The 26,809-nt window shown below is 39.7% G+C and overlaps 3 protein-coding genes across 4 annotated transcripts in view; 1 reads left to right on the plus strand and 2 right to left on the minus strand.

Annotated features, from left to right (window-relative positions):
• Positions 1-904: 904 nt before the first annotated feature.
• On the minus strand, positions 905-10,580 carry LOC143295837 (SUMO-activating enzyme subunit 1-like). The gene is made up of 9 exons (XM_076607483.1): positions 10,463-10,580; positions 9,568-9,679; positions 8,601-8,660; positions 7,205-7,461; positions 6,547-6,661; positions 4,422-4,533; positions 3,756-3,900; positions 2,588-2,657; positions 905-1,909 (listed from the first exon to the last, which is right to left on the minus strand). The coding sequence occupies exons 1-9, from the start codon at positions 10,555-10,557 to the stop codon at positions 1,820-1,822; spliced, it is 1,056 nt and encodes a 351-aa protein (XP_076463598.1). The 5' UTR covers positions 10,558-10,580; the 3' UTR covers positions 905-1,819.
• An 870-nt stretch (positions 10,581-11,450) lies between these two features.
• LOC143295995 (signal recognition particle 14 kDa protein-like) lies at positions 11,451-14,465 on the plus strand. Its single transcript, XM_076607729.1, has 5 exons — positions 11,451-11,496; positions 11,619-11,691; positions 12,190-12,296; positions 13,296-13,328; positions 13,871-14,465. Exons 1-5 carry the CDS (start codon positions 11,476-11,478, stop codon positions 13,964-13,966), a joined length of 330 nt encoding a protein of 109 aa, XP_076463844.1. The 5' UTR covers positions 11,451-11,475; the 3' UTR covers positions 13,967-14,465.
• Positions 14,466-15,167: 702 nt separating this feature from the next.
• The window catches only part of LOC143296059 (ciliated left-right organizer metallopeptidase-like), a 42,407-nt gene continuing 30,765 nt past the window's right edge, over positions 15,168-26,809 (minus strand). For both annotated transcript variants that reach the window (XM_076607809.1, XM_076607810.1), the window contains 5 exons: positions 26,750-26,809; positions 25,375-25,479; positions 17,853-17,975; positions 16,304-16,406; positions 15,168-15,748 (listed from right to left, as the gene is read on the minus strand). The exon at positions 26,750-26,809 is cut by the window's right edge and continues 34 nt beyond it. In XM_076607809.1, coding sequence (XP_076463924.1) covers positions 15,498-15,748; positions 16,304-16,406; positions 17,853-17,975; positions 25,375-25,479; positions 26,750-26,809 — 642 coding nt within the window. In that variant the 3' untranslated portion in view covers positions 15,168-15,497. The remainder of the gene's footprint in view (positions 15,749-16,303; positions 16,407-17,852; positions 17,976-25,374; positions 25,480-26,749) is intronic.

The raw sequence follows: 26,809 nt of genomic DNA on the forward strand, positions 1-26,809 counted from the left end.
TTTCACACAGAGAAACCTGTTGTGACACAAGAGCAATACAGTACAATGCAATATAGTACAATTCATGGCAGGGTGAAAAACAATCCTACATGTAGGAGCCCACTCTAGCATAGAAGTGAAGGTACTTACTGTTGGAGTTGCAGCCCCTGAAGGCAGCAGAAGACCTGGCATTCCTCTTTTCTGTGTCTGTGTGCGCATCACGAGTTCTTTGAGTCAGTTTAACTCACTCAGTACGGCCAGTCCTCTCTTCTCCTCTATACAGACCCCTCGGATGTCCAGTGGGTGTCTCAATGACCCAACCTTTAGCTTCCGTTGTCAGAATTGTGGTATTCTTTGTCAACATTCACCTCTTCATATAAGAGCCTTCCGCTTGCAAAATTTTGATGGTGGTAATTGAGGTGAAACGTTGTTAACATCGTCTCTTTCGCCGTTCGTATGGAGAGAGTTAACAGTGTGTCGCAAACACCATTTGGTTACTCATTCAGTTTTGTCTACTGATTAACTTCTGTGCTGGTTTTTTGTTTGTTTGTGTTGTTGTTGTTTTTTGTGTTTTTTTTGCTTTTTTTCAGTTCTGTTTTTTTTTTTCTTTCTTTTTTGTTCAGTTTGCAGATAATACATCAACACTCCTCAGCCAGAAGTACCATCCATCGTAATGGAAACACCTCAAACTCTTTTAACAACTTAGCCATTCTGCCTGTGTTGAATGGGGAGTTGGGACAGGAACGAGGGAAGACAGGATGAGACATTTCTGGACTGGGAGAGAGAATAGTGCTAACAGCAGAATATGCATGGGAAACATCATTACTGAGACAAACTTGTCTCCAGTTTAAATGTTAATTCCTGTTCATTCTTTCTCTCTCTCTCTCTCTCAGAACACACACACACACACATGAGTTTGTCATAATTTTTCTTTTTTTTTTTTTTTTTCTTTATTCAGCTCTGAAACAATCTGGCATGAGTCACATCAAGTGAAGAAACAATCTTCTTGTTCATCAGATGGACAGAGTGAAGAAATAGACAACAAATGACAACGATCAGCAAAGTTTCTTGTAGGTCGTGGTGATCGCCGAAAATATGATTTCCAATTTCTGAAGATGATCACTTATGGAAATTGTGCGCAAAGTTCAGTTTGGTATAAAAAAAAAAAAAATGTTAAAACCAAATGTATGGATAATGATGACAATAGAATCAATGAGCAGACAGTATCAAATCCATTAAGATATTCCCACTGAAAATCAAAGGATTTTACGATTCTCCAGAGTGTGAAACAGACTGGATCTTCACAGCTGCCAACCAGTCAGCAAAACGCATCAATGATCATCGCTATGAACCCTACACTCCTGTTGCTAGACATGACAGCTGCTGAACGAAGCTTCAGGTGTTCGGTCATTAACATCAACTAACTCTCCATTGATGGTCAGTTCTCTCTCTTTTTCACTCACCTACACTGAAACTGATCAACAACCAACGAATGCTGCTTTTTTTCTTTTTTAAAGAACCCAACCCACCTTAAGCACTTTATTTCATGGCTGTCTAAGTCAATCTTTTTTTTACATTATTCCTATCGTACCAGTTGACTCATCAGCTTTAACACTGTACTATTTCACTTCAGGACTGTGAAGTCTGTGAAGACTGGCACACACCACCTGACCGACAACCATGTTGTCTACACAGAGCCATCAACCCAGCTTCGCTGCACATTCAGTGAAAACAGTTCTCCAGGCAGTCACAGAGACAGAGGAGGCAAGCTGCTGTGGATCAACACATCTTCCCTCTGCCTCCCTGACTGTCTCCAGCAGGCAGTGAAGAGACGCATTCTCTAGCTGCCAAGGGTGATGACGAATCCCCCATCGTCTGTTCCGTTGTAGAAGAAAAAGTTGTTGTGAGGGGCGTCCTTCTGCGACACAGCCTGAAAAACCACACACCAAGGGAGGTAACTTACCAAGGGAAGCTAACAGCCACAATTACTTTCGATTTTGCCATATGGCAGACTTGTAGTTTGGCCAGGACAGGAATCCAGACCCATGCCGCTCCAGTGGGTCACGGTAAAGTATGTGTAACTAAACCACAATTTCATTTTCGGTTTCTCAAGGAGGCGTCACTGCATTTGGACGAAACTGATATATGCTGCACCCTAACAGACACTGTACTCGCAGATAAAAGTCTCAACTATTCTGTCACCTTACTCTTTGAAAGCCACAGAACCTCCAAATAAACAATACACCCAAAATGGTTCAACTTTCCTTTCTTCACTGTGAACTAAAACAGTACAGGGAATGAGTTGAAGTGATTGTGCAAGCATGAAAACAACCAAATACGTGGCCAAGTACCATTAAAGAAAGATTTTGAACATAAAATTTTGTCTGTCTTTGAAATAAATTGTTATTCTATCATTTGCATGCATTTAAATGTTACAAATTTCTGCCAGCACACACGTTTATACAACAAATCAAAAATGATGCATGCGCTCACTAGCACACAGACATAAACTCACACACAGACACATAAACTCTCTCACATACAAAATCATGCACGCACACACACACACAAACACACACTCTTGCACACACACACACAACCACCTCACCTTGATGATTTCCTGACCAATGATACCTCCGACCACAGCACACACAGGACTCAACTGTCCAAAGCAGTACCTGCAACATCAGTCACTTCATTAACCACTGTCCTCAGTCCAACAAAACCTCGATGGACACAGAGCTATTCCTTTCACACATTCAATAAGCTCTTCAACCGAGCCATAAAAATTTCTTCCCCCCCCCCAAAAAAAAAGAAAAAGAAAAGAAAAAAGAGAGACAAAACAAGCTTTGGATACTCTGTGAACATAAAACATCTTGATCTTTCCTAGAAAATTAAAAAACCCTATACACACAAAAAACAGAACAAAAAAGAAGTGGGGACAACGGATCACTCCAGTCCCAGTTCAAACCGCCTCCATCCAAAATGAAAAAATCTAGACTGTTAACCCCCACAGAACCTTTTCATGCCTGGCTCTAACAACGACCTCAAACTTGATGCTTTCCATGCTGGGGTGAGTCCTGTCAAAGGTCTTCAGTGTCTGCAGATTCATAAGGTCTGTTTGTTGGAGGGACGTGGTGACAGTCTTCACTCTGGCGGGGGAGATGCTCGCTTACTCTGGTTCCATGACTTAGCAATTATTGTCATCAGTAAGGGGCTTACTTAGAAGGTGGTGTCCTGTGTATGTTAAGCCAGAACAGGTACTACTGAATACCACCAAAGTGATTCAGCAACGGTGCAAGGTCTCCTCTGGTGTGTGGTCTCCTGGCGACCTAAATTCAATAGTTCCCTATCGACCGCTGATGCTAGGACTGTGACAAACGAAGCAGGGTGTGGCTGTGTAGGAGACACTTGGAATGAGCGGCATGGGTGTGCAATAATGTCACTGAAACAGTGCAGGTGATGGGACAGCAAAAAGGACTGATAAAGACAAACACTAAACCCCCCTAACTCAACACTGTATGTGTTCACTGTGTGAACTGTCACGAAACCTGACCCAAGCTGTAACACTGTGTGAACTATCACTAAATCTGACCCAAACTGTAACACTGTGTGAACTATCACTAAACCTGACCCAGACTGTAACACTGTGAACTATCACTAAACCTGACCCAGACTGTAACACTGTGTGAACTATCACTAAACCTGACCCAGACTGTAACACTGTGTGAACTATCACTAAACCTGACCCAAACTGTAACACTGTGCATGCTCACTGTGTGAAGTCCTGGGGAAGTTTGTTCTCCGCGATGTCGAAGCTCTCCAGCGTCTTGTCCCGGAGAGTGGACAGCTGCTTGGAGTCGCTCTCCAGGCAGGAGGTGAGGGGACTTCTCTTCTGCTGCTCTACAAACTCCAGCATCACTGTAACGTGAAACATGCACAACGTGTCTGTCCACCTGTTACACACTGTAACGCCAAACATGCACAACGTGTCTGTCCACCTGTTACACACACTGTAATGCCAAACATGCACAACGTATCGGTCAGCTGTTACACACACTGTAACGCCAAACATGCACAACGTGTCTGTCCACCTGTTACACACACTGTAACGCCAAACATACACAACGTATCGGTCAGCTGTTACACACACTGTACCACCATAGATGCATATTATCATTATTATTATTATTATCAATATTATCATTATTTCCAGTGATTTAAAATCTAACCATTTTGTAATACATGCATGTGCACATGTGCAGTGTGTGTGTAGGGGGGTGCTTTTACATCAGTTGTCCGGTCTCTAAAAAAAAAAAAAAAAAAAAGTGAGATAAAGATCACGATAAAAGGAATCCACACTTCCACAGACCAAACGCTGCTCAAGGCAACGCGCGCACACACACACACACACGCACAACACACAGTGCACACAATAATACCCTTGGTGATGAAGAAGGTGTTGGGAGTCTGCCTCAGTTTCTTCTTGCCCTCTGGAGTGCTGGTGTCAAACTTCACACCCAAGGCCCCTTCCAGAGTCGGGAATGTCATTGTCTACAATGGACAAACAACACTCACACACTTGTTTTTTCTCTCTCTCCCTTGCATTGAAGGCTATATTTCTCATACTGAAGTACCATCATCATCATTACCAGAATTTTTTTCATGTTCATACATGTCACTGTAGACAAAATACACCATTAACATATTAGTAAACAATTACAGAGTACTACAGTGACAATTCACTTGCAAGGGTATTTCTGTTTTATGACAAATATAGAAGTAAACATTTAGGAATATTTTTAAAAAGACACAAAGCCATACAAACAATGAGTGCTCCTCAAAGACTGTGGTCCTGCTGAAAAGGAATTACACTAATAATTAAGTCAATAAATAAACTGATAAATAACCAATAACCCTGAGGTATCTCTGCACAGAATACGCTGGATTTTCATTTTGTGTTCCTTCATCATTAACACTCACACACTTCATTCACACAATGATTTGCTTTGTCCTGACCTGACGCTGTGTGTGTTCCACGTCTGTCTTCATTCTTGCTCGCGTTCAGACATGCAAAATCTACAGACACCAGCTGCTCTGCTTTCAGCTGTTTAACCCCTCCCTATCATTTTCATTCTCTCTACCAATAATCCGCATTCATGATTTTACAACGTCTTCTTACCAAAACCCTTAACAACATTGGACATGACACTGATAGCGTCATTGTGAAACACCGACATGACACTGATAGCATCATTGTGAAACACCCTCTTCCCCTTGCGAATTGCTTGTGGTATAGGAGGAGTAAAATCTTTTATCAATTAAAACGGGGTTTGTTTTCCAAAATAGTTTAGTTCCCAAAGTCTTCGCTTTGCCTTGTCAGGTTAATACGTCATGAGAAACAGAACGTCCTTCAACACTAGGATACAAGTAGAGACACCAGTGCGAACACAGAGGGCATGTGCGATTGCTCTTTCCAAATCATCACCACACTGATTCAAAATATCAACACACACACACACACACACACACACACACACACACACACACACACACACACACACACAAAGCTACCCACCCACTGAGTTTCCTGAATTTCTCTAAAACCAATAGTTTGGAGTGATTCAAACAATGCACATCACTGCAATGTGCAAAGGCCAGACCAAACAAACAAAACAAAATAACACAAAAAAAAACAAATAAACAAACAAACAAAAAATGGGGGTGGAGGAGAGAAACCTCAACATAAGAAGCATTGTCTAACATTGATTAAAGAGTCTCAGAACAGAAGTGTATGGAGGCACAGATGTAATTCAGCAAAAGTCACAGCACTCCTGTAGTATTTCAAGGCATAATTTCATATTTCAAGAAAGAAAGAAAAAAACAACTGTTGCTTAAAGATTCCAAAATAGGAATTTAATTTCAAGACAAATGATGTTTAACTTTCAGACAAACTAGTATTCTAGTATTTACTTCCAAGATAGGAATCAAATTTCTAGACATAACTATTACATATTATCTTTATGTATTCATTTGTATATTTTTCCCTGTTTATCTTATTTTTTCTTATGTTAATGTTCTATACAAATGAAACCTAGGATGGGCTCTCAAGGCTTAATCAGCCCATTGGGTTTACGCAAAGGTCAGGCATCTGTTCCTTTTTTTTTTCCCCCCCAACAGCAGATGTGGTGAGGCATACATGGATTGGTCGATACGCTCTGATACCCCTTTGAAACTTAAACTAGTCATAAGTGGTATATAATTTCTAGTTTCAGTTTCAGTTTCTCAAGGAGGCGTCACTGCGTTCGGACAAATCCATAATCATGCGCTACATCACATCTGTCAGTATGTGCTGCACACAGGACCTTGGTTTACCGTCTCATCTGAACGACTAGACACTCAGTTCGATTTTCCAGTCAAACGGTGCAAGTAGAAATTCGAACCCAGACCCTCACAAATTCTATATTTGCAGACAAGAGTCTTAACCATTCTGCCACCTATAATTTCCAGATCATGTAAAAACAACAACAGGGCCACACAGAACGCTGTGTGCCTGTTGTACTGTACCTGTTTGACAGTGTAGGTTTCCGGTTCCTCCTCCACCTTGGCCTTCTTGGCGGACGGTTCCCCCTCCCCCTCATCCCCCACTGGCTTCTGGGCTGCCTTGGGCTTCTTCACCTCCCTGGGGACACACTCATCACTGAACACACACTGTGTTACTACAGGACAACCATGACACACATATCACTGTACACAAACACACAGTACACACACACATACACACACACACAACTGTTACTTCAGGGCAAACGAGGCCATCATCAACATTCCACAGAAAGTCATCAACAAAAATAATAGGATATAGAAAAAGAGAGCAGTGTGTGTGTGTGTGTGTGTGTGTGTGTGTGTGCACGGTGTGAGTGTGTGTGTGCATGTGTGTGTGCAAAATGTGTGTGTGTGTTTATGTTTGTGTGTGTCAATGTCAGATTGTGTGCGTGTATGGGTGTATGTACATACATATGTATAATGTATGCATGAATTGTGTATGCATAAGTATGCATGTTCATTCATTTCTTTGATGTTTCTTGTTAAAGAGAAAACAAAACAGAGGATTAAAGGCAGGTACACCCAACCCCCATATGCACAAACCCACCCACCCACAAATCACCCACCTGATCCAGAACTGTCAACCAACACACACAGACAAAAACAACTATGCACTCACTTTGCAAACTCATGCGTGCCCAGATCGGCAAACATGAAGCCAAAGAAGCCGAAGACGTCACCAGCATAGAACTTGACGTCGCCTTCCCGACACAGACGGTCGAGGCGTGTCAGAGTGGTGGTCCCACACCCTGTGGCACACACCACGTCAAACGACTTGACAAAGTCGTCGTCCTTGTCCTCGATGCTGGACGTGTCAGCCGTCACCGTCACCATGGGGTTGAGGGCCTGCGTGCGCTCCAGTGAGGCCTCCGCTCTCTGGGAACCCAGCGCTTCTCAATCATGCTTTGTTGTGACACGCTTATTTATCACGTTTCTGTCAGATATGAATCTGAATTCTCTGTCCTCATTTAGAATTCTGATCGCTGTCGAAAACGGCTACAGATATGAAAAATAGCTTAACTCAGTTAGTTGTACAAATAAATCAAGTTTCAGCTTCAGTTCCAAGCAGGAGTCAAAAGCATGCAGGCTAGTCCATTTACAACCGTTGCATTAAAATTAATAAATAATAAATAACCAGAGGAGCAGATGCCTGACTTTCACTTACCCATTGCACTGGTCAGGCCTTAAGGGATTCTGCTTTTTCTAAACAAGGTCAATGCATGACCGAATATAACTAAATGAACGATTACATAATATGCTGTTTTTGGGTGTGGTTTTTTTTTTATTCTTTCAAAGTGAGCATTTTTTTTATGTTTCCTATGTATGTTTTGTTAACTCAAGTCGTTCTTCAGAACTGGTGACTGTTGTGCTAGAACTTTGTGAAAAATAAAAAGCCACAATACTATATTTTAACTTAATTTTTAAAAGAACTAATTGCCTCTAGTATTTGAAAAGGAAACAGAATTTCTTTAAGATAGGGAATTATATCATTACAGAAATACTTTATCAGACTCTCCAATATTAAATTAACTTCATTCCTTTCAAACATAATTTGCAAACTGTTAACACAAAAAGATACCATGATTACATCAGTGGGCAACAGCACACGCTAAAAATATACTAAAATATACATGTCCATTTTGATCAGCGAATAAGTGATTAAAGGCACAAAGTGACAAACCATTTCATTATAAATTATATCAAGTAAGTCCTCAGTATCTGTATGAAATGTTAATAGTGCTCAAAAAAATCAGTTAATATCATATAGAAATCTATCAACTTTTAAGACACTATATATGTAATTTACAACTTTTAAAAAACTCTGTTTGATATGTACATATGCACTGAATGGAAAGTTCTTAAGTGCTGCATAATACACGACTAGTTCAGTCTTCACATACATCAGTGAATACAAAAATAATCAGTATTCTTTGTTGTTGTTTTTATTTACATTTTCTCTCACTATGGTTTCAATAATATATGCGTGTAACAATGTATATCATAAATACACTTACGTTTTTCCCAATTTCTGACCGTGGGATGAGGAACTGTGCAGCAGCATCTTCCTCATCTGCCTGTTATACAGACACATACAGCACACTTAAAGTGATACTGATATACTATAGTCATACTCACAGACAGACCAGGATGGAACTCTGTTTTGTTCTTGAAGTATTTCACTACTGAAATAATTTGAATGCAACTTGATTTACATCTTATGTTATCATAAAAAAAGATAGAAAAATAGAATATGTTCATATTCAAATAGCAAATGTTTCATTCAAATATTGAAAGAAAATATTTTTAGTGTTTGATGATTCTAACATTCAAAAAAATACATAAACAACTGTTTTCAAAGGAAAAAAAAGATATTCAGTTTTACTGATGAATATTCTAATTCAAAGTTAACATAAACAAATGTCGTACTAACCTAGCACATAACATAAGACAACTTAATCATATATCTAAATATGTTAATATCAAATAAGCAATGGCATCTGGGGAAAACAATAAAACCATCATTTCAAATCATATTAACGTTTTAAGTTATAACTTACATTTTCAAATCTGGAATCACAACATTAATGAAAGAAGACAAGGTGGATTTCCTTATATATACTATTAGTATACAGTTATAAATTCATTCTTTTTCTACATATTTTTTTCATATACATACAAATTTCCAACATCAAAATGTACATTATTTAACACAGTAAATAATATCCTTTATTACCATTATCTATCAGAGTAAATAATATCATTCATTTCCCAATCTCTCTCTTTCTCAGCAGTCAGGATGAGGGTGTGAGGGGGAACAGAGAGAGCTCTAGACAAATGACACTTTCAGTTTTACCAGTTTTAGTTTACTCTCATATCTTTCTTTTGACTCCCTTACAACTTTGCTAGTTTGCTATGTACAATCAATCTGTTTGCAATGTACAATTAATCTCCATTTTCTTGAAAAACAACAACAATACTTACAACTGTGGGGTCCAGCAAAGTCAGAGATTTGATCCCTGCCAGGACAATGTTCTTGGCCACCTCAGCTCCCAGACCACGAAGCCCTATTAGCAGCACACTGGCTGCACGGAGCCTGTCCACAATAATTGTTCATCATCTCTTTAGTTATAAATATATCCAATGCTCCTCCAATGCTGTCAATTTGTCTTCTATCTCACCACTGAACAGAATAACACGATTGAAGCAGCATCTAGATCCCTGTTGTATTTTCTACTAAATCCTGGTGACAAAACCACCACATCTACTTGCCTAACCACCCACCTACCCCTACCCACACTCCTCCCTTTTTGTGCCTTTTTTTAAAAATATTTTTTGTTACTTAACTGCCAGGCACCACAGCAGTACAGGGAACAAACCTACTGAAAATCTTTTGCACTGAAAAGGTTAGTAAGTTACCCAGTAATTGTAAATAAGGAGTGAAAGAATGAAATTATGTTTCATTAATGAACATCACACACACACACACACACACACACACACACACACACTTCACCATAGTTTAACCAGAGAACACCTCCAAATAAATTATGTGTCCAAATTATGTCCCTTGTTTAAGTTCCTTGGTTGTGTGCATGATCACCGTTCTGTTCTGTTTTGTTTTTAATACACAAATATCACATTTTGATCAACAAAACTGGAACATGAATTAAAACATGAAATTCTATATACATTTAACTGAATCTCGAATATCATAGGTTAACAATAACAGTCCTTTTCTTCTTCTCCCATTCATTTAAATCTGTTGACACAATGAAGATGAAACAAAAAGGCGATCGACTGAAGTTAAGGCTGAGAAGGAGGGGAGAGGTGGACATTGTCGTTTCATTGTGAAGTCATTCAGTTCACATATACAAACCGTTTTTGAGCATCCAGACCCCATAAACGAATTTGTCTGTCATACAGAGCAGCTTCGTCTTCGGTTATGTTTTCCTCTTTCGTGCCGGCTGTCATTTTGATTTTCGTGCAAGACAAAGATGTATCACACAAGCAACTTCCGGTATATGTAGTAACAGTTAATTCTCTCTCTCTCTCTCTCTCTCTCTCTCTCTCTCTCTCTCTCTCTCTATCATTGTGGCCCTGCACCCTCGCCAGCATCTGAACGTCACTCAAGTTGTTCCAGTCTACTGCTGTTCTTACAAAGAATGGATTTGTTCTGTTCTTGCGTCAGGTACTTCAAGTTAACGTTTTGTTTTGATTATTTCTCAGTGGCTGACCTCTCACGGCAGTCAACTTAACTCATTGTTGGAGACCGTTGGATGCGGCATCTGTTTGTTGACTTTTTTTTATGAACTAGTCTACTGAGTGGTATGGCCGGAGCCAACCCTTCAACCACTCGCGTTTCAAGAAGAGTTCGACTCAGTGAGGTTTTGTCGTGAGCTTTCGCGGCCGCGGTGACCCGCCGGCGCGTGTATGAGTGTGCGTGGGTGGACTGATGGAAGGGTGTGTTCTGAAAAAGACACCGGCTGATTCTCAGCTCTAGTAATACTTGTACTCAATGGCAGGAATAAATACGTTATATTGTATCGTATCATATCAATATCCAGGCGTGCAGGCCTGACTGACAAAGCCTTTTGCCGGCTTCAGTTAAGTGGGGAAGAAAAAGACGGAGAGTCCCCACATGACAGATGCATTTTTCTACATTGAGTGCGCAATGCTTAAAAAATCAAGAAGTGATGGGTTGATGGAGCAACGTTTAAATATATGCAACACCCCATACATGAGCAGCGCTCAAGCACGTGTGTGCGTGTGTGTGTGTCAGAGAGAGAAATACAAGTATAACTCTGGAATGTAGCCTCTTTTCGAGCGAGATGAAAAAACAAAACGAAACTCCGTCACAAGAGAGCACTTCCTCTTACCACAGACACGATCATGTTGCTCGAAAGCGAAGTCGTAAGTTGCAGTTGCTCAAATGAATTAAATATTAGACAACCTTCAAATATTTTGTCATTAAACGTATTGTTTCGTTCATACTGCACTTTCAGAATGATGATTTGCGATTTTTTTCTGTACAGTTTCTTCTGGAGCTGACAAAGCTGTTCCAGAAGGCCAAGTCTTCTGGCTCTGTGACGCTTACAATGAAAAGATGTGAGTATAAATACAGAACACAGGTGGAGACAAATAATAAAGCTATGATATAATGCTATGTTTTATCGTGTTTATGAAAATGGAATAAAGGTTTCAATAACTACATTTTCAGTCGGTTACTGCATGATCATGATGACAGTGTTGATGATGTTGTATTTAAATAGGATGATATACAATATCATAACCGCCCCCTCTTGTCAATGTCGAGTTTTATTCCATAAAATTATGATGTTTTAGTGAAAATCTGCAAGCTGAACTTGTGTAAAGGAAAGCAAATTGTGAAAATATGAGGTTAACAGTGTCTTACAGTGTATGCAAATGTCCAGATCTGGTCAGGTATATTACAATTTGTTTGGAATCAGTAAAATCACTTTCAGTAATCACTCCTTTACTTTTTATGGTGTATGCAAATGTCCACATTTGGCCAGGCATATTACAATTTGTCTATTTGAAATCACTTTCAATAATCACTCCTTTTTTCTTCTTTTTTTCTTCAAGTTGATGGTCACAACAAACCAAGACCACGCAATGGAGCTCTTCCAGAACCAAATGAGTACAAGTGTCTGATTCGTGCCACATTAGGAAACCGCAAACTCTCCACTGTGGTATGTTTCAACATCTTTTATGCTTATATGTGTGTGGGTGCGTGTGGGCGATATTTTTTGACTGTTTGTTCTTTAGTCTGTCCACAGTTGTGAATATAGACAGAAATTGCACCCCCTTCCCCACCCCACCACATGTTGTCGCTGTGTTCCATATTCCTTTCTCTCCAATTTGCATTGGTTCAAAAAGAAAGGGGGAAAAAAAATTATAAACTAAATCAAACTAACCGATAAAAAAATGTTTTCAGCTGTTCTCATTCATAATTGACATGCTGGGGTGTGATTGGACCAGCACAAATGACAGATGCATGTCTTTCTTAACGTAATTTCATTTTTTATAGCATCCAGTCTTAGTCTGTATATCAGACTGGTTAGCCTTTTGTTACGGAATTCTCCATTTGTTTTAGAGGAAAATATATCAGTTTTGTGCATGATATACTCATAGCTAGCATTTTCTCGAACAGGGTCAGACCCCAGTTTGTGACTGTGTGTGTGTGTGTGTGTGTAAATTTCTTAGCAGTTTGAAGATACATCATTAAGAGATTTTTGTTAGTTTAAATTGTAGGTCTACTCTTTTGTCAATCATCAAAACTGGTTTTTGATTTCATGCATGTCCACGTACATTTGTGAAGCCTGCATAATGTAAAGAAAGAAGTGCTGAAGTTGAAATTGGCTTAAATCAAAGCTAGTTTTGTGGTGGTAGTTTGTGTGTTGTTGTTATTCATTTTTGTTTTACCTCACCAAAGCTTTTTTTTTCTTTTCTTTTTTTATAAACAACTTAATTGAACTATATGCAACAACTTGAACAAGAGAAGCAGTTATTGTCTAAACTTCATTTGAAAGGGATTTTTTTTTTTTCATTGGTAAGCAAAGCCACATTGGATGCGTTGTTGTGCTTTACTGTGTAGAACTAGAAAGGAATAAACAGGTGGAAACCTTAAGATCCTCCATGCTGTCTGTACCTTTGTGTTTGACAGTGTGTGTGTGTGTGTTCTCTTGCAGATCAATCACAAAGATGTTACAAAGTTCCAGATGGTGAGTAATGTTACTTTGATACATTTTGTTCTCCAAATTTTGCTAGGCATAGTTCTGTTGTTTCTGTCAATTTCTTATAATAAAGGTGGGGGGGGGGGGATGAGTTTGCTTGTGAAAAGTCATTTTGCCATCCAGTTCATTTAGTTTTACAGATATCAGAAAAGAAAGCCGTCATATTTTGTTTTCTTATTGATACAAGACTTAATCAGTACTTAAAATGATGACAAGCATAATGCTTAGTCAGAAATGATGGTCCTTATGCTTAGTTTATTTGTACTATATGATGCCAGCTCCTGATATGCGTCTACTATCACAATTATTTATCTATGTTAGGGCCTTGTAGTGACTGTTTTATTTAAACAGGTGAGAATGTCAATGAGTTGATCTGTCAGTAAGGAGCTACTGAGAATTTAGAAATGTACTTAGTGCGGTTTTTTTTTTTTTGTCTTCTTCAATAATGTTCTGCAATTGGTGCATTTTCTGGAAGACAAAAAAAAAAACCATCAACAACAAAAACATGAACTTTGCCATTTACTTTTCAGGCATACGGGAATTTGTTGAAGGCCAACATTGATGGCTTGAAGAAGAAGGACAAGAAGTCAGCCCGGGGCAAGAACAAGTCCAAATCCACACAGTAGACTTTGGGCTGTTCCTGTCACTACAGGGTCAAGGCAACAGTGGTCCGAGGCCTGCCTTCACCCTCCTGTTTTCCTTCTTGTGCTGTTATTTATATATGTATATGTGCGAGTGCAGGAACCAGTGGCATATGTTAATTTTTTTTTCTCTCGTATTGTCCTTATTAAGTGTTTGTGTGTATGCGTAGCTATTGGCTGAAAATTCAAAAAGTGAAAATGGATCAAGATTCTGTTGTTGTTTTCTCTCACAGTTGTCTTTGACTACCTTATGTGAAGTGTTTGTGTGTATGTGTATTTTTGTGGCTGAGAATTCAGAAGGTGAAATGGATCAGGATTCGGTGGTGGATCATGGTTTGGCTGAGCATGTGTGTCTAAAAAAAAAAAAAAAAGTAAAAAAAGAAATGTTTTGGGGCAGGTGAAGAATTGTGTGGCAGAGGGAAAGGAAGAAAAGGTAAAACTGCAAATAAAATGGACCTGACTGAGCAATGGGCAAACACTGAGATTCATTTTGTGTGTGTGTGTGTGTGCATGGGAGCAGGTGTTTATGTTCATCATGTACTTGGTGTGTGTGTGTGTGTGTGCAATCGGGGTGTGTATTAGTATGAAAGTGTTTATGCAGTGGGTGTGTGTAAGTGTTTGAGCAATCTACAGGGGAGGAATATGCAGTCTTGAACTGCAGCTGGGTCTGGGAGAATCCAGTACTGAAACTAAGAACAAAAGCTAGAACTCAAGTTGTGGTCTAGGTGCCAGTCTTTTAGATAAGTCAATAAACTGAAGTTCCACATGCATCATGCACTTAGTGCACGTAAAAGAACCAATGGCAACAAGAGAGACATCCCTGGCAAAATTCTGTAGAAAAAAATCCATTCTGATAGGGAAACAAATACACTTACAGGCAGAGAAAAATAAATAAAAAATATGGGTGGCGCTGCACTGTAATGACGAGCTCTCCCTGATGACAGCAACCTGAATTTCACACAGAGAAATCTGTTGTGACAAAAGGGATACTGAACTGTGTGGTAAACATCTGCATTTTGTCAAAGACACTGAACTGTGTGGTAAATGTATGTATCATCTTTGTCACAAACACTGAACTGTGCAGTAAACATATGTATTGTGGTTGCTGTGGGCAAGCCAGCAGGCAGGCATGTAAATAACAACACTGAGACAGGCTCCTGCTGAGAACAAAAACGGAAGACCGATCATATGTCAAGGCATTTTATTTTAGTCTTTGCTAAACACACACATACAACGCACAAAAAATGCAAGAGTGAAAGAAATACAGTGGTGATGTGTTTGTTCCTGAGATCCATTCATATACAAAGTTGAACTTCTTAGAATCACGCAATACCTTTTTTTTTTCTTTACATTGTGACTGATAGAAAAGCTTGCATGTCATGTCTCATTCCTTCTCCTGAGACAAAAGTTGAGAGAAAAATTCATAACAAACCCTGAACAAAATAATTAAGAGGTAGATTTATGTATGTCATTCTCACCAAAGAAAGGGGGGGAAAAATCTGAACATTTTCAAACTTCAATCGGTTGACAGAAACCCATACAACCAGGCATCAAGAAAATAAATGAAAAAAATCGGCAAGAGTTTTCTGCAGTCATAGAAGAATGCTGTGACTTTGGCAGCGCTGTCTGTGACACAGCACATTGTCTGTGGGGTCTTCTCTGTTGCTGACACAGTGGTACCTGTTTGTGAAGGACTGCCAGCAGTGTGTGTAGTGTGAATAAGAATTGTCGTTGTCACAGTGGTGCCTGTTGGAGATGTTCCTTCATCTGAAACACAGGTCATACAAATATAAACACTTGAACTCTCTCAATTAAAAAAAAAAAAAGGGTTGGGTGCCTGACTCCATACACACACACACACACACACACACTGATTTCATGATGCCTGACCTGCACATAACCCTACACTACGTTTATGTGAAACAAGAACATAACATGAAATGAAACAATCAAACATAATAAAAAAAATAATTAAAAAGCCTACATTAGGTTTGGGTAAAACATGAAATAACCAAACATAATAAACACGTCTAAACAAGGTTTGTGTAAAACGTGAACATGAAATAACCTAACATAGTAAACAAGCCTACACTAGGTTTGTGTAAAGCATGAAGATGAAATAATCAAGCATAATAAACAATGAAGTAAGCAAACGGATGCAGCATTGCGATGAGCAAGACCACACCATGCTAACCTTGTTGCCAAGAAGCAAGGCTTGTACAAAACATGAACATGAAACAAAATGAAATAATCAAACATGATAAACAGTCATGTGAACAAACAGATGCAGCACTGCAATGAGCAAGACTGCACCATGCTCACCCTGTTGCCATGAATCAGAAGACTTCGAAGGGAAGGAGAAGTCTTCCATGCATAAAACATCACTATTGTTCGGACACTGTATCTCTCCTGTCAAACCACTGACCTGAAACACAAGACACCACACTGTCATTAGCCTTTCCCCAGTCATCCCGCAGCATGCAGTCCTGTAAACTGCCTCCTCAAGTATTCCACACACCAACACAAACACACACTCCTCAGCAGGAATCAAAGAGTTAAACAGAGAAAGGAACAGATGTTGTCTCATTTGTCATTTATCCGATGGATTCCCCCGTTTCCTCGACGAAGGCGGCAGTATGTCGCAGGTCCTCCAGTTCTCCGTAGAGCTTCTGGGCCGCTTGGATTGGGTTGGGCCAGGTTTTCTCTCGAAGCGCTTGGTGGAGCAGGCAGGACTGCAGCAGATGTTCTGTTGTCTGGTTGCCTGTTCTGCAGGGGCACTGCTCTGTCGCCGATATGGAGTTTCATGTAGGTGGTGTTTCAGGCAGTTGTGACCTGTCCTGAGCCTGAAAATGGCTACCTGCTCTCAACGAGTCAGCAGGTAGTACGGGTCTGCTCTGTTGTGGCGTGGATGCTGCTGCTTCCACTTGTTCTGTTCGTGATCTAGTTTGCTCCAAAAATTTCTACTTGTATCACCTGCGACGCCATTTTCAATACGTACACAGATTAGCTTGTCATGTGGGGTACCGAGGTCAATGGCTCACCAGCAAGTATATAGCTACGGAATCTCACAAGAAACTTTCCATTCGACCCTTGACACATTCGCAATGCCTGGTGTAGCTGCGATTTTTATGCTACCCCAAGAGAAAAACATGGGGAAAAAAATTAATAGTCGAAACCACTATTGCGTTCCGTTGTCCGGTTTGTAATTGTTTGTAACTGTCATCGTTCGGAACACTACCTTACGTCATGAACGCTATGGCATTCCATCGTCCTAAGTGAGTTAAAAAAAGGTCAAAGAACAAAGAAATGGAATGGAGATGCCGAGATGAGCTTCAGTTTCAAGGTGTCCAAGCATGCAAACTGATCTGTACATGCTGCACCACATTCTCTGTTTCACAAAAAAAAAATTTTTAAACAAAAGAGGAGAAGATGCCTGACCTTCGCATAAACCACAGGTGCCGGTCAGGCCCTGAATAGTCCCAAAACAAAATGAAATCCCATAGCAGAATCTTCATCACCCTACTCAGCAGCAGTGCAGGGTCTCCTCTGGTGTGTGGCTTCCTGGTGACCTAACATGGTTCCCTGTGGATCGCCGGCACTATGACTGCCACAGAGGAACGCGGGAGTGGCCGTGTATGTGGGACTCAGAATGAGCAATGGGGGAGCAATGCTCACCGAAACGATGCAGATGATGGAGCAGGAAAGAAAAAACAAAACACGAAAGATATCTTCATCACCCCGCATCATTCATCATCCATCATTCATCATCACTGGAATATAGAACATAAAACCAAATATGTCAGAAATTCTGGGGCACCGAAAAAAAAACAACAACAACAAAAAACCAGGACACAACGTTTAAGCCTCTGACCTGAATGTGTTGACCCTGAGGGCAAGGAATCCATTCTGTCCCCTGCAGTCTGATAAACACTGTACCGTTCTCTGAGCACCACCGCTGGTAACACTGGCCCCTGAACTCTTCTCTTTGTCCATCCTGCAATGTAAAGTATTATCATAAACTTTTCTGCACTCTACAATGTACAGTATCGACATAAACTTTTCTGCACTCTACAATGTAAAGTATTGTCATAAACTCTTCTCCATCCCACAATCTCTTCTCCATTTTACAATATAAAGTATTGACATAAATTCCTCTCCATCCTGCAATATAAATTACTGACATAAACTATTCTCCACTCTATAATGTACAGTATTGACATAAACTCTTGATTCGGTGAGTGGCTCTCGTGCCGTGCGGACACGCTTACTGCGCTCTCTCAACAAACCGAACGCGAACTGAGCTCAGGGATTTTCTGGACTTAGTTTGTTTTTTTTCTCCGTCATACACAGTCTACGTTTGGAAGGCCGTCATTCACAGTCTACGTTTGGAAGGATTTCGATCGCTCTGCGCCGCTGTTTCTTCCATAGAAGTCGATCGCAGTCATCGTTTATTTATTTCCCCACCCTCTACCCCCCTTTGGTGTCATTCGACTTCAGTGTAACAGAAATGGCGCACTCGGCTTCGATTTCGACAATCAAACCAGTATTCATAAGACAGAAAGACATTCTTAACTCGGTCAACTCTCGTCCAACGGTATTGGAAATATGCCTGGCAGCGGAGCGTGCTGCTGGTCAAGGCACCATCCTTGGGGCACAGGAGATACGAGGCTTGTGGCGTGTCTACCCTGCAACAAAGGAGGCTCGTACAGACATCCTTCTTAAAGGTATGCGCGTGAGAGATACTGTGATACAGGCCTCTAATGCAAATCCTTACATTCTTAGGGATGGCTCAGAAGAAGAAAAACTGTCCACAAAGGTGTGGATTGACAATATTCCGATATCCGTGGCTGATTCGGAAATAGAACATTCCCTCACTAAAATAGGATGTGAACTCAGATCCGATGTCAAATACGAAAGGGCTAGGGACCAGGACAACAAGTTAACCCGTTTCTTAACTGGGCGGCGTTTTGTTTTCATCTCCGTTCCCCCCACTCCCCTTGAAAAGATCTTGAAAGTGAATATATTTAATGCCAAAATCTACCACAAAGAGCAGAAAGAAGTTAAAAAAACAGTATTCTGCTCACGATGCCTGGAGTCTAACCATCATGTCTCACAGTGCACAAAAGAAGTTGTGTGCCGACAGTGTAAACAACCTGGACATAAGAGAGGTGATGCAGCCTGTCAGTTTGCAGGGAACCCAGCAGACAAGAAGCATGCCCAGCAGCAGCAGGGAGACGACAGAGGGGTGTACTCGGACATCCAGAATGCAGCGGTAGCTCCTGTTGTCACAGCCACATCTCCAGCATCCAACTCTTCCACAAAAGGTGCTGGATGTTCCGGCAGCAAAGCTGGTGACCGGGGTGACAGAAGCCGACCGAGCTGTCGTCAGTCCACCCTCTTCTCTTTCGACCAGCACAGCAGCAGGTCCGAGACCCCCAAGCGCCAGTGGTCCCAGGATCGCCGCAGCCCGAGGGACAGGACCGACAAGCATCGTCGACGGAATGACCGACGATCAGGTAGCCCAGTCCCCCCCGTTCATGCCCCGGAGCCTGTGACTGCCGAGAATTGTCGGTAATGTGTTGCTGCTGTCCTCTGTGTCAAAGACGGTTTTGGTTTTCGCCCCCGGACTATGAGACTGAATAGTGATTAATTTTATGTGTTATGTTTTATCGATGTTAATCTTGTGTGTACTCATCAATAGGCTATAAAATGAATTTTGATTTACCCCCACAATGGACAAGTTATTGATCTCATCTTTAAATGTAAGAGGGTTGAAAAATAAGTTTAAACGCATTTCAATCTTTCGTTATTTAAGAGAGCAGAAGTTTGACATTATTTGTTTACAAGAAGCACATGTAACAGCCAAAGACATACCATTTTGGGAGAAACAGTGGGGTGGAACTATTTTCTTTAACGAAGGCACAAATAGAAGTAGGGGAGAACTTATTTTAGTAGCAAAGCATTTCCCAGGTAAAGTTAGTTTGAAAACAACAGAAGACAGGGTACTAGTTGTTTCAGTGTCGTATGACAATTATGAATTTATGTTAGCCAATGTGTATGCTCCAAATGAATCATCGGATAAAATAGCATTCTTCAGTATGCTCAAAGAAAAGTTTAGCGAATTTATTGACGGACATTTTCTCATGTTTGGTGATTTTAATTGTGTTCTCAACAACTCTCTTGATAATACTGCAGGTCTCCCTCATAGAGAATCAGAAGTTAAAGCGTTTAAGCATTCAGTCAGTACATTAGAACTAGTTGATCTTTGGAGAACATTACACCCTAATAGTAAAGATTTCACATGGCACAGAACAAATCCATTTATAGCCAGAAGACTCGATTATTGTTTCACATCACACAGTATGCTGCATTGTTGTGTTTCTTGTGAGCATCGGACAGTCCCTAACTCGGACCACAAAACGGTTGTTACAGAGCTTAATCAGAATATTTTTTCCCGTGGGCCAGGATACTGGAAATTCAATAATAGCTATCTTAAGAACACAGAGTTTGTCAAATTAATGAATGAACTGCTAGATAATCATTTAAATTATGATGTCAGTGATAATATTTCCTATATAAAAAAGTGGGAATGTTGCAAAATTGAAATCAGAAATTTGTGCAGTGAGTTTGGTAAAAATGTAGCATGTAAAGAACGGAATAACGTGAAGAGATTAGAGCTACAAATTTCAGACGTTGAGAAAGACTTAGTAAACGATCCCTCTAACAAAAACAAACAGACTCAATTTCTAAAATTAAAACAAAATCTAGAATTATTGCTATTAGAAAAAGCAAGAGGGGCACAAGTTAGATCAAGAATTAAGTGGATTGAGGAGGGTGAACGAAACACAAAATATTTTTGTAATTTAGAAAAAGCTCGAGCCAAAAAGAAAATTATAACAAGACTTAGTAAAGAAACTGGTGAAGTTATAACAGATCAAAGAGAAATACTACTTGAACAGGTGTCTTACTTTAAAAACTTATATAGTCAGACAACAGCAGAAGAAGATGTAAGGGAAGCAACTGATATATTTATGGCAGATGAAAATTTTTCCCTCGTTTGAATGGTACGGATGCTGCTGTGTGTGAGGGACCTGTCACCTTAGAAGAAACGAGCAATGCACTTGCGAAAATGAAGAACGGGTCTGCCCCAGGCTGTGATGGAATTACAGTAGAATTCTTTAAAACATTTTGGTATAAAATAGGCAGTATTGTGACAAATTCCTTCGTAGAATCCTTTAATAAAGGTGAACTATCTTACTCTCAGAAGCAAGGAATTATAACATTGATACACAAAGGAAAAGATCTAGAAAGAGATAAGCTAAATAATTGGAGACCTATAACCCTACTCAATACAGATTACAAACTACTTGCAAAAACACTAGCAGAAAGGCTGTCGTCCGTTGTTCACACTTTAGTTAATGAAGATCAAGCAGGTTACATTAAGGGCAGAAACATATCTACAATTATCAGATCGATTGATGACGTTATTAATTATCTGAATAAAACAAAGAAAGCGGGATACTTATTAGCAGTAGATTACTCTAAAGCATTCGACTCCATATCAAAAAGTTTCTTGGTAAATGCTTTTTCTGTCTTTGGTTTTGGACCAGTCTTTCAAAAATGGGTTACTGTCTTATTTAAAGGTTGTACAAGTTCTGTTAATCATGGTGGTTGGATATCTGAACCTTTCGACGTGCTGTGTGGTATTAGACAAGGATGCCCATTTTCACCTTTGGCATTCGTGTTAGCTGTTGAATTATTAGCTATTAAAATAAGAAACAGTCCCATAGTGGGAATTGTAACCCCTCGATCCGAGAGAAATGAGGATGTGCATTTAAAAGTAAAACAACTGGCAGATGACACAACCTTGTTTCTTAGAGATATAGAGGACATGAATAGATCGTTTAACATTTTTACTTCTTTTGAAAGATTCTCTGGACTGAAATTGAATGAACATAAAACAAAGGCACTAAGACTAGGTAGACAGAAAAGAGAGGTAAATCTTCCATTCTCAACAGTAGATAGAATAAAGATATTAGGAATCCATTTCGAAAGTAACCGAATGGCCAAAGACATTGAAGATAACTGGACAAGCAGGATTGATCGAGTGAACAAACTCATTAAAGAGTGGAGTAAACGTGACTTAAGTATTCAAGGGAAAGTAGTCGTGATAAAATCATTTCTTGTCAGTCAGTTCATTTACGTTATGCAGTCGATTGGCCTTCCAGCTGAGGTTCTGAATAAAATAAACTCAATTCTGTACAAGTTTCTGTGGCAGAAAAAACACAGTAACAAGAAAGCTTTCGAGAAAGTAAAAAGAAAAGTAATGGAAGCGAGTGTAGAAGAAGGTGGTCTGAACATGATAAACATGATCCAGCTCCAAAAATGTTTTCACCTACAATGGGCAGGGAAACTGTTTGGGGCGACAGCCAAGGAAAACTGGAGTGTGATCCCTAAATGGCACATGGATAAACTTGTTAAAGAAAATGTGTTTCTCTTAAATTGTAGATCAAAAGATCTAATAGGTTTGAACATGATAGATAACGATTTTTGGAAAGATGTAGTTAGTTCGTATCTTGACAGCAGGCCGTTAAAATCACTTTCAGACATCAAAAGTAACAACTTTCACTCCCAATTGCTGTTTAACAACGCCTTGATAAAGTATAAAAACAAATTATTATTCTTCAAATCTTGGAATGAGAAAGGTCTTGAACAAGTAAAGGACATAATTAATTTCAGGGAAAATAGAGTGTTGTCTTTAAGAGAGATACAGGATATAGTGCGTAAAAACAAAGCAGGCATTGTTTTTGAATATAACGCATTGATAAATTCGATACCAAAGGCATGGCTTCAATGGATAGAAAGAGGGGAAAAGGAGGATGAAACACAGAAATGTGATGTAAGCCTGTACAACACAAATTTAAAACAGATTAAAAAAAATACACTCGTAAACAAAGAGAAAACTGTTCCCAACGCATACTACTTCTGGCTCAGAAAATTTGGTATCCACTTACTCGGGTCAATCTGGTCTATAGCGAGAGATATAACAAAAGAAACTAGATTAAGAGTTCTGCACTGGAAAATTTTACACAACATCTACCCCACCAATATCCTTCTAAACAAAATGAAAGTAGCAGAAAACAATAAATGTCCCTATTGTAAAGATTTGGTAGATTACATTGAACACTTTTTTTTTGATTGCCTAGTAACACACAACTTCTGGAAGTATATTGAACAAAACCTACTAACAGAAACAAGTGTCCACTTGAAACTGTCAGCATCAGATATCCTGTTTGGGATTGAAAATTCACCATATCTAAAAGGAAATTATGCGTATATCAATAATATAATTTTAGTGGGTAAAATGTGTGTCAGTATCTATAAAAAGACCAAATCAGTCTTTTCCTTACAGGTTATTTTTGAACGAGAATTTGAAACAAGACGAATTCACATGGAAAAAAACACTTCCATCTACAAATAACGTCAAATGATCAAATGAGAAGTGAGAAAGAGACAAATATGCACACAGAAAGCACACCAGAGCATGAACCCCCCCCCCCCAGCCCCCTCAACCCCTCCCCACCCCCCAGACAAACCAAACAATCTTCCAACACTAAAGTTTTGCAACGTGATTGTCCATATATGAAGAAACAGACAGACTTAGAATTGTGTATGAATGAAGGTGAAGAAAAAAAAGAAAAAAAAAACAAACAGATAAGTTTTGTACACTTAATTGTATGACTTGTACATTTTCCTTCAATATTATTGTAACAAGCCCAAAATCAGTGAGTGTAAAGTCGTATTTATTCCATAAACGCTATTTATTTATTTGGCATTGTGTGATTTATATACAAAATAAAACGGTGGTCGACCCAAGAAAGTCCGGGTACAAAAAAAAAAAAAAAAAAAAAAGACATAAACTCTTCCCCATCTTACAATGTAAAGTACTGACTTAAACTCTTCTACATTTTACAATGTAAAATATTAACATAAACTCTTCTCAAACTCTTCTCCACTCTGCAACGTAAAGTATCGACATAAACTCTTCTCCATCAAGCAATGTAAAGTATTGACATAAACTCTTCACAGTCCTGCAATGTAAAGTATTGACATCAACTCCTCTCCACTCTACAATGTAAAGTATTAACATAAACTCTTCATCTTGCTACGTAAAATACCAACATAAACTATTCTCCACTCTACAATGTAAAATATCCACATAAAGTCTTCTCCATCAAGCAATGTAAATTACTGACATAAACTCTTCTACAATTCTACAGTGTAAAGTATTGACATAAACTCTTCTCCACTCTACAATGTAAAGTATCGACATAAACTCTTCTCCATCAAGCAATGTAAAGTATCGACATAAACTCTTCTCTGTCCAACAATGTAAAGTATTAACATAAACTCTTCATCTTGCAATGTAAAGTATTGACATAAACTCTTCTCCACTCTGATGATGATGATGACTACAATGTAAAGTATCGACATAAACTCTTCTCTACTCTACAATGTAAAGTATTAACATAAACTCTTTATCTTGCTATGTACAGTATCAACATAAACTCTTCTCCACTCTACAATGTAAAGTATTGACATAAACTCTTCTCCACTCTACAATGTAAAGTATTGACATAAACTCTTCTCCACTCTGCAATGTAAAGTATCGACATAAACTCTTCTCCACTCTGCAATGTAAAGTATTGACATAAACTCTTCATCTTGCAATGTAAAATATGGTCATAAACTCTTCTCCACTCTACAATGTAAAGTATTGACATAAACTCTTCTTCATCCTGCAATGTAAAGTATCCACATAAACTCTTGTAAATTGTGTTTTTCTACTATCAATGACTGAGTTTTTATGACTTCATAGTTTGTACTTCATCTCACATGCTTACTCCATCTATTTCATGTCCTGGATTTGTGAAGGGCTTAGTGCTTGCTTCTGCTTGTATTTATAGTGCTGCGTAAATAACAAATTACCATTACTATTGGTGATAATAATAATATAATATAATATAATATAATATAATATAATATAATACATAACAATGGAGTGATGGCCTAGAGGTAACGCGTCCGCCTAGGAAGCGAGAGAATCTGAGTGCGCTGGTTCGAATCACAGCTCAGCCGCCGATATTTTCTCCCACTCCACTAGACCTTGAGTGGTGGTCTGGACACTAGTCATTCGGATGAGACGACAAACCGAGGTCCCGTGTGCAGCATGAACTTAGAGCAGAGAAATCTGTTGTGAAAAATGAAATACAAATACAAATACAATACCCAATAATTAGTAGTAGTATCACTATCATATTAAACATTATTAATTGTAGTAGTAGCAATATCATTATTATCATTATACATAGGGTCAGATCGAGAGGCAATACCTGTGCCAGTGCTGTTGCAACGGAGGACAGAAAACAGCGGCTGGACGGAGAGTAGATCTCAGTGCTGCCCTCTTGTGAGTCAGTGATGTTCTGTGTGCAGGATCCCTGCACAGACGGTGACGAGAACGCACTGAGAATAACCGTTGAAATCATTCATACACATACACACAGTATACTCACACAAAAACACACATACACACACACACACACATGCACGCTCACACACACATATACATAATGAACATACATACACATACACACTTGCACTTACACATATATGCAAGCACACACACAGTAATTTCTTTCCCCACCCCCGCAAGCCCCCAACCCCCCCTTGATCTTTTTCCTACCCTCATCTAATATCACTCACAGTGAAAAGACGTTAAACTAAAGAACGAACACACACACACACACACACACACACACAACACACACACAAACTCACACATACATGCATACTAACACATACATATACATAATAAACATACATTCACATACACACTTGCACTTACACACATATGCAAGCACACACACACACACACATAACACACACACGAACTCACATGTACATGCACGCTAACACACACATATACATAATAAACATACATACATATACACACCTGCAGTTACACACATGTATATGCAAGCAAGCACACACACACACACACTTACACACTTACACACGCACACACACATGCACACAAACATACACAAACACACACAAAATACATACACACTAACACACTAACACACCAACACGCACACACACATACACTGCCACATACACAAACACAAATATCTATATATATAACACAAACACATCACACACACACACACACACACAGAGAGTCAGTCAGTCAGTTATGCCCATCACTCTCCCTGGATCATAGGCCGCTCGCAACAGTCCGCCAGAGTCCTCTGTCCTGGGCTGCCCTTTCTAATTGTCTCCAGGTGTGCCCCATCTTCTTGGTGTCTGCCTCGAGGTCATGTCGCCAGGTGTTTCTTGGCCTTCCTCTGTTCCATTTACCCTGGGGATTCCACTTCAGTGCCTGCCTGGTGATGTTACTGTCTGGCTTCCTCAGGGTGTGCCCGATCCATCTCCATCTTCTGCGCCGAATCTCGTCTTCGGCTGGCAGCTGGTTGGTACGCTGCCACAGGTCTGCGTTGCTGATAGTGTCGGGCCAGCGTATCTGGAGGATCCTTCTCAGGCAGCTGTTGATGAAGGTCTGCACTTTCCTGATGGTGGTCTTTGTTGTCCTCCATGTCTCTGCTCCATACAGAAGGACTGACTTGACGCTGGACACACACACACACACACACACACACACACACTACCACACACACCCATTCACACACCAAGCCACTGAAAGCGTACCTGAGGACCAGGGACGTACACCCCGCAGTGTCTGTGTGTCGTGAAGGCATCGCAAACAGC

This window comes from Babylonia areolata, chromosome 21 (genome assembly GCF_041734735.1).
Source record: "Babylonia areolata isolate BAREFJ2019XMU chromosome 21, ASM4173473v1, whole genome shotgun sequence".
In the NCBI taxonomy this organism is placed as follows: domain Eukaryota; kingdom Metazoa; phylum Mollusca; class Gastropoda; order Neogastropoda; family Buccinidae; genus Babylonia; species Babylonia areolata.